General features: G+C 39.1%; 1 protein-coding gene across 1 annotated transcript in view; it reads right to left on the bottom strand.

The window, feature by feature from the left end:
• Positions 1 to 428: 428 nt before the first annotated feature.
• Positions 429 to 10,609, bottom strand: part of ADAMTS20 (ADAM metallopeptidase with thrombospondin type 1 motif 20) — a 102,283-nt gene continuing 92,102 nt past the window's right edge. The window contains exons 31-40 of the mRNA XM_035897727.1: positions 7,304 to 7,474; positions 6,378 to 6,578; positions 6,114 to 6,243; positions 5,862 to 5,956; positions 5,669 to 5,763; positions 5,135 to 5,268; positions 4,364 to 4,402; positions 2,900 to 2,991; positions 1,403 to 1,507; positions 429 to 515 (exon numbers count right to left, since the gene is read on the bottom strand). Coding sequence (XP_035753620.1) covers positions 429 to 515; positions 1,403 to 1,507; positions 2,900 to 2,991; positions 4,364 to 4,402; positions 5,135 to 5,268; positions 5,669 to 5,763; positions 5,862 to 5,956; positions 6,114 to 6,243; positions 6,378 to 6,578; positions 7,304 to 7,474 — 1,149 coding nt within the window. The remainder of the gene's footprint in view (positions 516 to 1,402; positions 1,508 to 2,899; positions 2,992 to 4,363; positions 4,403 to 5,134; positions 5,269 to 5,668; positions 5,764 to 5,861; positions 5,957 to 6,113; positions 6,244 to 6,377; positions 6,579 to 7,303; positions 7,475 to 10,609) is intronic.

Below are 10,609 nucleotides of genomic sequence, written 5' to 3'. Positions count from 1 at the left end.
CCTTTTTATATTTTAGTACAGTTGATCAAGAAAACCAGTAGAGTATAAATTTTACTGAATACTGCATAAAAAATTGCACTGATTAGTTGCAGGTAAAGTATTACAATTATGGTACAATTTAGAGTGTTACCCATGGTAGTAACCTCAGTGCAATTTACTTGCTAATATATACTGTACATTGAATTAATGCCTCTCCATTAAAACCTGACAGGTTTATGACTGTGATTTATGCACTTGCTAGCCCACAAACAGATAATACATCCCTGAACAAACCACTGAAGAAAACAGGAATTCTTAGTAGTGAGCATTACAGTAATGAGTATTACAGAGATGAAAGAATTTAAAAAGTATATATACACAGCACCTACAATTTGCACCTAGACAGCAGATGTCCCTGCTTTGATGCTCTTACCACAGGAGAGTTCTCACTATATTTGAAGTTGGAGACCAATAATTGTGTTAGGAATACATTTTCCACAAAATCCTCCACATCTTCCATATACTTTAGTACCATCCTGGGAATTAGAGAAAGAGAACAGTCAATCAAGAAAAGCGGTTGAAATCACAGCTCCTTGAGCTTTGCACACGACAGACCTTTTGACAAATTGTACCTACAAATACTAAATAAGAGACAGCATCAAATCAGCAAAACGGGCACAGAGACCCTTTCTCAAGTACCATTTTCTACCTTCTTTCCCGGCTTAACTGTCCAATGTTGTCTCAAACTGTGCATGCTTACTGCTCTTTTGGTTTCCTACATGAATCCAGTTGGAAGCAAGAAATCTGTAAGGACCCTCTGTAGTAGGATATCCTTAATAAAATGGGGTTTTGGGTACTGAATTTAATTTTTTTCAAAGTATTATTAGGTATCTTCAAAACTTTTAATAAACCTGATTAACATAACAATAGACTCTTAAAATCAGTAAGAGAAGGGTAGGCAAGCACTGTTGATCTGGATTAGATTCTGGGCAGTGTGATTAAACACAGTTTTTACATTACATGTGGAAGAAGACTTAGATGGGTCAGAGACCTTGAGCACAATTTTTGATTCACAACTAGCTTTCACTAGAGAGTCATCACTTGCACTTCGAGGCATAATATTCCAAGCCATAAGAGCAGGTAAAGGAAAACATATAATCATAGAATCATTTAGGTTAGAAAAGACCTTTAAGATCATCAAGTCCAACCATTAACCTAACCCTGCCATCCCACCACTAAGCCATGTCCCTAAGCACACCATCTACCCATCTTTTAAATACCTCCAGGGATGGGGACTCAACCACTTCCCTGGGCAGCCCATTCCAACACTTGACAACCCTTTCAGTGAGGAATTTTTTCCTAATGTCCAATCTAAACCTGCCCTGGTGCAATGTGAGGCCATTTCCTCTTGTCCTTGACTTACGTGGGACTTGTGTATGTCAGCAGTTGCATAGCTGCCCTGAGCAATCCACCTAACTGTATTGGATATTCTCAGACCTGTACCAGCCAAATTAATGCTGAATTGTCCCTAAAAAAGGAAAAAAAAAAAAAAAGATAAATTACAGAGTTGATAAACAGAGGTCAAAACACTATAACACTTCACATTGGCATACCTGCACATATCACTTAGGGTATATCTAGACATTAAGCACTCAAAGGTGTAGCCCTCAAAACTGAATTAGTTACACTGCATTATACCCTTTTTTTGGACACTCATGACACAGACACAAGAACAAGTTATTCTGCAGTAAGTAGCACCTGTGCATCTGCTCATCTGTAGCATCTGTCTGCAGAGCCTGAATACAGAACTAACATCAGACAATTCAAATTATTTTAGCCTCCTCGCTACGTATTACTTTTTAATTTACAAAAAGTATGGTCTGGCAACATGCAAGAATGAGGCTGGCTTTCTTAAAAGACTTTTTTTTTTTTTTTTAAAGTGCCTGAACTTTTTGGAAACAACACAGTCGGACCTACTGCTATCTGGAAATTACAGACTAATCACTTCTTAGCCATCTAATTCTCAAATTTTTGCAAGCACACTGTTCAAGCATCATCATTTTATCATCTTTCATTTCTTTTCCAGTATACCAAATAACATAATTGAACACGAACATAAGTGGAGGATAAAGTAAATAAATTTATGGCTAAATAGAATGCTTTGTAATACAAACCATTTAAAAGTTTATTGCTTGTAAAATATTTGCCTACACAAATAAATATGCTGAAAACTCGTTTTAAAACAGAGTCAATTCATATGAGAATAAGAAATCTAGTAAAAGCAAGAAGCCTTGGTAAACAAACTGGGGCATATAAAATTATTAAATTGCATTCACCCGGAAGTGCAATATGTTGGAAAGAAATGCTACCTCCACAAAGAGCCCAATGGTAATTTTAGGCACCACTACAACCAGAAAACTCCCGCACACCTCTGTACAATTCACTGAAGACCTGAATTTCTGTATTCAGACCTAATTAAAATGCCTAAATCCTGAAATCAAAGCTTTAGCAAAGATAACATTTCTATTACCTCTGGTAGCTTCTGTATTTTATTGCTTAACATTGTCATAGTCATATATATTTTTATATACATATATATACATATAAAGATATTTGTGTAGGTATATGTATGCATGCATGTATAAAAATAGAGAATTCAGACTTTATTCATGTGATTCACTGAAATTCCTTCATAAAAATTTGGTCTTACATTGTTCAGTATGGCAGATTTGTTTTGAGAGCGCTTCTGTGTAAAGTTGCTGTGTTTATAGCACTCCCGTACTCAGGATGAGCTAACATAAGCTCATATGGATAGGGCAGGTTGTTCTTCAAGTGTCCCAAAAGTGGAAGATTTCCATTTAATGAATAAAACATCTGGAGTAAATTCATACAAACAGTGTGGAACGCTTTCCAAAATTACCAGGCCCAAAGTAACTTCATTCACAGTGACACCATTTTGCAAAAATAAATGAGAAATGCTCTGTACAATTATAAGGACAGCTTCACAGCTGTCTGTCATGTAATGCAGCATACTCAAGGGCAGGAACAGATTTCAAGGACTGAGAGTGCAGGAACTGAGGGCTTTTTACTGCATTAAAAGTGTTAGCGTCAGTGCAGGTCTTACAGATGGAAATGCATCTCTGCAAAACCACGTAAGCAGAATGACTTCCCAACTGAACTAGCAGATGGCAAATAGATGTGTATTCTACTAAGCCCAGAGAGTTTGCAGGTTGGAGATATCCAATACTGTAATGAACTCCAACTGTTTTCTTGTCAGGGGTTAAGTCTGCCTAACTCAGGTACTTCATTTGTACCTAGATTTTACAGAAATTGTCTCTAGCTGCCCTGGAATGCGTCCACCCACATAGCCCATCTTAAGTTTAAGCAACTAGTATGGACAATGGGGATTCACCTTCATGCAAGTCTGAGCTAGTCAATCTTAACTCCCTTTATAATCAGTGAAAATAAATACACACTTCTGGAGGATGGTTGACCTCATCCTAAGGTGCCTAATAGGGTAAGATTAGCTGAACTCTTTTCTAGGGAATCTCATTTCTGCCAATGGACTCCAAAGGCAGCCTAGGTTGATTAGTTCAGGCTAGGGCTATGTCTGTGTTAGGAAGAAGGGAGCTGCAATATGAGCAGTTCTGTAGAGTGAAAATGTTGGGCCAGAGGGCCCAATGTCTGTATATATAGACACGTCGGGGTTTTACTTTGGACTAACTCTCATCTAGTCCCATAGACTGAATCCTCCTTGGCAGTTGGAGTGCATTAAGGCCCTCCTGGAGCTCACTGTTTGATTTATTTTTATCCAGAAGGCATGCTCTTCATGTCTTCCAAGACTGCTCTGTGATGTGAACCAACAAACAGTGAACTGGGACAATACAGAGATTCACTTAAAAAGCACCATCCAATCCAAACTAAACCATTCATGTAGACACACAAATGGACATATAAATTTTAAATTATACTGCTAAACAAGATTGATTTCCTCTGGTAGGCTTCAAAGATATGAAGAGTCAGGAGAGAAACAGGGAAAAGAAAAAAATTCTGCAGGATTATCAAAAGCAAAAGTCACTGGAGGGATTGAGAAGGGATTAGGGAAAAAGAAGGATACATTACGTCCAGAGGGAGGGAAAGCAATGCATGAAATACATAGAAAGCTGATTATACATATATGGAATCTAGAGCAGAAGTGTGGAGCAAACAATCTGAGGGAGAAGCAGGAAAAAAAAATAATGGCGGAACAGTAGAGAAAGGAGCAAGAATAAAACTACTTATTAATTTAATAGACTGGACAGTATAGGAGATTGTTCTAAACCAGTCACATAGATATTTTTTTCTCTTGCACGCACATTTCAAGGTGATAAGAAATCAAAAATACCTGCGGACATTTTTTTTTGAGCAAAAAGAAAATCTGTGGCTAGAAAACAGAAAATTACTCAGCACTGAAACTGCTGCATTAGAAGGTCAGGTGAAAACAGTGTGAAAAAGGCATTGACATGGGAGTGTTTTGGTTTGGTTTGGGTGATGGGGTTTTGTTTGTTTGGGGTTTTTTTGTGCATGTTTTGGTTTGGTTTTTTTACCAACTGTGTTTTAAATAGTCCATTTTAGTTAATGCAACATCAAACCAACCTATAAGCCCAGTCTCCTTTCTGAGATAGGAGAGGGTTAGGAGAATGGATGTGCACTTGGATGCAGCTCCAAGTGAGCTGGTTGTGGGCCACCTTGCCACCTGCAGGCAGAGGCCTGAAACTGCTGCAAGATTCCCCATCCATTTAGTGTACGTCTGTCAAGGCCTGAGACAGAACTACAGCACAGGGAGACTTTCCCTAGAAAAATATGCCAGGAACTAAAAGGAAATGGAATAATGGGAAGAAAACCTTAGAAACTGAAGCTAGTTGACATGTAAAATACAAATCTGCAAGATTCATGCCACTTGACCACTTGGGACAAACTAGCAAGGGAAGTAGTTATGGATTCTCCTTTTTTTTCCTTTGAAATTCCTACTGAATTCCTAAAGGAAATAAGAATTTTATTTGTCAAAAAATGGCATAATTGGATCTATAATTAAGTCAAATTATACTTTTTGCAATCACAACCAGTGCAATTTCAATAGAATGATCACATTGGCTAAATCTGCCAAAATGCTTACTTTTAATTTGCATGGAGGCTACATCAAATCTTATTTTGCTAAAAACCGTGAAGCCAGCTGCGAGGTAATCATTTCGACAGGCACAGTCTTGCCTTCTGCTTCCATTGAAAGGACATTCATATGGATTCTGCAACCTAGAGAACAGCAAAGATTTAGTTTTCCTTTCGGCAGTTTTCCATAACATAGCATCATAGCGAAAAATAATTGCATTGCACTATGCTGCACAAAAAATATTAAACATCAGGTACTGAACAAGAAGCTCAGCTAGAAATCATGGCTCAGCTGAAACACTAATTTCTACACATTTCTACTAAAGTCAAGACAGATAATTTTTATAATAATTTAGTGCAATTGACACAATTTTAGCCTGGAACTATCCTCATTTCTGCATTTCTATGTTCATATACCTGGATATTCAAAACAGAAAATCAAGGAAAAAATTTCTACTCATCTGTTCCCACAAAAGTATTATTTTATTCTTTTATTTTGGAAGATATAAATGCACTTCATAAAGTTATAAAACCACTTTTTCACCTGAATCCATATACTTCAGAAAAGTTGTCTGCTTCACCTTTTACCAATGTCAAATATTCTTTGGGATTCTCTAAGTGCATGCCTGAACAATAAATCTGCAAGAGAAAATGCAACCCTTTAGCAAAATCTTTATTAGAAAAGTATTATTTCATAAAAATATGTGCTCATAAAAACTCATAAATATTAAAAGTACCTTTATCATCTTTCCCTTAATGTTAAGTGGGTATTCACCATCCGTCCTAATCCCTTTTTTAATCTGGATATCTTTGCAGGTGGTAAAAATTTCACCTTTAAAATGAATGATTAAATCATATTAATATTTCACAAACAGAGCTTAGTTTTAGGACTGACTTTTGCATAATTGCGCTCCAAATAAATTTATAGCTTTTCTATAAATAACCTGGGAAAACATTAAATTCAGCTGAAAATTGCAGCTGTCACTTACACTCTTCCTCACGGCAGATCTTTCTGGCATCTGGCTTTAAATGTGGCAGGCACAAGTCGCTGGATAAGCCATTTTCAGTCGTACATTCTACGGTTCTCTCCTTTACCCCCACTCCACAAGACACTGAGCACTAGAGGGGGGTAGCCATCAGGAGTTAGTTTAGAAGGTAGCAAATACTTAACATAATGATGTCAGCAAATTAGTCTTGGCCTTCATTTGTGCTGGAGGCAGCTATTAAAAACGAGCTGGCACATCTGTACTCACCTTGGTCCACTTTCCCACTCTCCAGGTAGCTGCTTGTGAACAACCTTTGATATTACATTTATAAATGTATGGGGATGGCTCCACCGGGCATTCTCGGTATGCTACAGTTCGAAGGCCGCGGGCACGCTGATTTTGAACAGAATGGATTCCAACACAGTACGTGATCCTCTGCTGGTAACCAAACCCACATCTGGCTGAGCACTGAAATAAAATCCCCAAGCACAGGCATTATTTCTATGAAACCCAACCTTTCTGCAGCATTGCAATTAACAGATAAGTCAGCTCTGATCCTGGCTTTGGCAAAAGCCTGTAATCCCACGTGTGCCACCTTGGGGCTGGTACATTAGTGTGCAGAGGCGAAGGTCTACCGTAGCGATGCACGCAAGGAGATGCAGTTCCCTCTCAGCTGCAGGACGCACGCAGGTAGGTAGCGCAGGTGTGCAAGGGAAACAAGGCACTGATCCATCACTTCACTGAAATCAGGGAAAAGCTTTTGTGGTTACTTCCGCTTGCAAGAGTTTCCTGGGAACCAGCAAAGGAATCCTGCGGTAGGGGCAGCTGCCTTCTAGCTGGTGTTCATAGATCACAGGGGGGTTACCAGAAGACTGGTAACAGTCAGCACAAGAAATCACAGCTGACTGGGAGGTTCAACGTGGAAAAAGTTTAGGCACCCATGTCCAGGTGAAAATGAACATTGTAAATCACAGCTGACTGGGAGGTTCAACGTGGAAAGTTTAGGCACCCATGTCCAGGTGAAAATGTACATTGGTTTTTTTTGGTTGGGTTTTTTTTTTGGTTTTTTTTTGTTTGTTTTTTTTTTTTTTTTTTTTTTTTTGCACTGCACACATACTGTAAGTTTTACAGTAATATAACATTGTTAAATGTAAAGTTATATAAAAGATGTGCGAGTGGTGGAATTAGCTTACCCGTGACAGTTCTCCTGTAAGCACAACATATTTAGAGGGAGCTATCCTGCAGGTTTTGGTTGATGGAGGCTTTGTGGCAGAATCACAGAAGCTTTCATCCACTTGGAGCTGGTTTTCATCCACACACTTAACCTCCCGGTGCATTTCCTTTCTTCGATATGATGCTGAGCACTGAGTGTGAGAAAAACAGTCACCGTTTTTGTACTTAAACTAGCCATTTACAGAACAAAGCTATTTGCCAATTGCCACACACCAGTAAAACCCAGACAGGAACAACTTTTATGACATCTGTTATCACTGTCAGACTGAATTACTCACTGAATCAAAATCCTTTACTTTGTTTTCAAAGTTGAGGTACCTTTGATCAGCTAAAAAGCAACAGTGAATAATGAGACGACATCCTAACTGTAGGGTGAGAGTGAGGAGAAAATGAAAATGTCAGGTAGGGAAGATAGGCTGAGTAAAAAAGCTCTTCTGAATGAAAAGGAACGAGCCAAAAAAAGGATTTAAGTGAAATATGAAAGAAATAAGTTCATCTTCAAAAAAACCCCAAAAGAATCCCTGTATGCATGTATGTGATATTACACTGATAAATCAGAAGAAAACAAAACTTCATATTAACGAAGCCAGTGGCAGCTTTGGGCAGCAGTATCTGCTGAGCCTGCGCCTTTGCCCACAGACCTCCCCTTGTGACAGGTTGGTGGGATGGAAAGTCATCCCAGTTCTGCCAGGATGAGGCACTTGCTGCTACCAGAATCCGGAAAAGTGGAGGTACAGGCTAAGTAATCATAGAATCATGGAATTGAGGGTTGGAAGGAACCTCTAAAGGTCATCTAGTCCAATCCCCTTGCAATGACCAGGGAAAGCTACAACAAGATCAGGTTGCTCAGAGCCCCGTCTGTCCAACCTGACCTAGAATGTTTCCAGGGATGGGGCCTCCACTATCCCTCTGGGCAACCCATTCCAGTGTTTCACCACCCTCATTGTAAAACATTTCTTCCTTATATTTAGTCTAAACCTACCCTGGTTTAGTTTAAAACCATTACCCCTTGTCCTGTCACAGCAGGCCTTGCTAAAAAGATTGTCCCCATGTAATATGTGTCAACAGCATGTCCCCAGCTACAAGTGCTTAAACTGACCTGTTTGAACTTGCTGTGATAGAGAAGGAAGGCTCAAATACACAAACTCCAGTCACAGCACGGGCAATAATCAATAACACCACCTACTACAGTCAGACCTGAACCTAACATAATACAAATTTGGACCCAACAACAGCCAATTAGAAGTCTCATCAAGGTCTGATACACAGATGAAGTCTATTGTTCAAATTTTATTCTTACTGACTTAAAAAGGCAACTTGAAGTGCAAAAACCAGATGCTGTATGGTAAAACAGCTCTGCTAGAGGAAAACTAACTTTTGGGAAGTCAGGTCTTGAAAACCTCAAAAGGATGGAGACTGCACAGATTCCCTGGGCAGCTCATTCAGCTGCCTGAATTGTCCTCATGGAGAAAAAGGTTTTCATAATATCCAGTTTGAACCTCTCTGGCTTCACCTCACTCCCATTGCCTCTTGCCTTCCCACCATGCGACGCTGTGGAGAGCCTGGCTCCATCCTCTTGGTAACTTCCTTACTGTGGACTTGTATCAGGGGATGGAACGTGGATACAGTTGGCTTACAGAAACATCCAATCTTCTAATGGCATGGAGCAGCTCAGAATATTAGGCACATAAGGAATAACCCAGTCATGAGGTAATGGGGAGAAGCAGAAGAAGCCTTTTCATTATGCTTTACACATTAGTCTTGTAGACATTCTTCTTTTTAGTACAAAAAAGCATATGTAGTATGCTTCTCATATGGAGAATGCTGGCTGCTGCTATCAGCCAGCCTCCCAGCTGCAAGCTGGAGAAATGCTAGATCTGGACATTTTTCTGCTGTGCTGTGACTGGTGAGGTGAGGAAATGATACACAAGCACTCAGAGCCGAGACAGCTGGGCAAAACATTGGGAGTTTGGTGGAGAACGTACTGCACCGGGAGTGGAATACAGATGGATAAACACTTGAACTACTATTAATGCTAGACGTACAGGGCTATATATGAATCTGGCGAGAGAAAGTAAGTGAATGCAGGAATTTCAAGAAAACAGCAATATCCATGTGGAAAAAGTTAGGAACTGGCCAGAAGGCGTAGAGAAACACAATGCATTTGTAGTGGAGAGCTGGAAGATACAAAGTGTAGTGGAATATACAAACATTTGATGGGAAAGGAAAATTCACCCTGATTCTCTGAAAGTGTATATTTGTGCTAAAAGGATGTTGTGAGCCACTTCCACTAATCCCTGATTTTAACCAGCTTCAGATGAGGAAAGAACACTTGGAAGAAACACATATTGTCAGCTTTCCCTCAGTATAGCGTAACAGAGGAATATATATGTCTGAACTTCGTGAACATATAATCCAAGTTCTGCAGAGCACCAACAAATGATTTCTATATCAACAGTAGTCACTTCTACAGCATTGTGTCCCTGAGACTTTTGAGTCTTCATATTCAAAGTTTCAGGGGGGTTGCCCCAGGAAATTTAACAGTGCAGATTATTAAGATGCCACAACTGCACAAGCTGGGGGTTTGTTTAATGTTACAGTGAGAGTCAGGCTTTTCTGTACACCATTTCATACATAATTTTTGGTTTTCTCTCTCCCTCTCTCTTCATATATGTTTGTATGTTTGCATACACAGATACAGAAGTTATTAAATTTTTAGCATGTAGAAAATAGTCATCACAGCTTTAAGAATGACAGCTCTCTCCTGAAGGTATCTTTAGGTTTTCTTAAATATGAAAATATGTATTTGGTAGGAGAATGCAGAGTTTTATTTTGCTTATCTTTTCTGGCAAATCTTCCATACAGATCTTCTTGAATACACTGCTGTCCTATGGTTTTACACCTCTGAGGTTTTTACTTCCAGCTGACGTTTCATTTGTATTGCTATTCTTGAAAAGTTATTTTTGTAATGATATTTCATAATGAGATATTATTAAATGTTTTATGCACTATGTAAAGAACTTTGTATTCAAATTACACAGTTCTATCAACAGGGACCTGCCCAGAGCTCCACCAGAGCTTTTGTCTACAACAGTAGACAAGCAAACCCTGTATAAGAGAGTAACCAAAGCCTTTGACATTTTTTATCACTCTTTTTAGTTTTGCAAGCTTGACCTTCAAAACATCCGGCATGGTTACTTGTTATTCTGCAACATAACAGCCATTAGAAATGTACCCAAATGGGGGGGGGGGGGGGGAAAATTTTT

This window comes from Egretta garzetta, unplaced genomic scaffold, assembly GCF_000687185.1.
Source record: "Egretta garzetta isolate BGI_Z169 unplaced genomic scaffold, ASM68718v1 scaffold420, whole genome shotgun sequence".
In the NCBI taxonomy this organism is placed as follows: Eukaryota; Metazoa; Chordata; class Aves; order Pelecaniformes; family Ardeidae; genus Egretta; species Egretta garzetta.
Note: the sequence above shows the minus strand (reverse complement) of the source record. Positions and strands in the feature narration are given on the sequence as shown.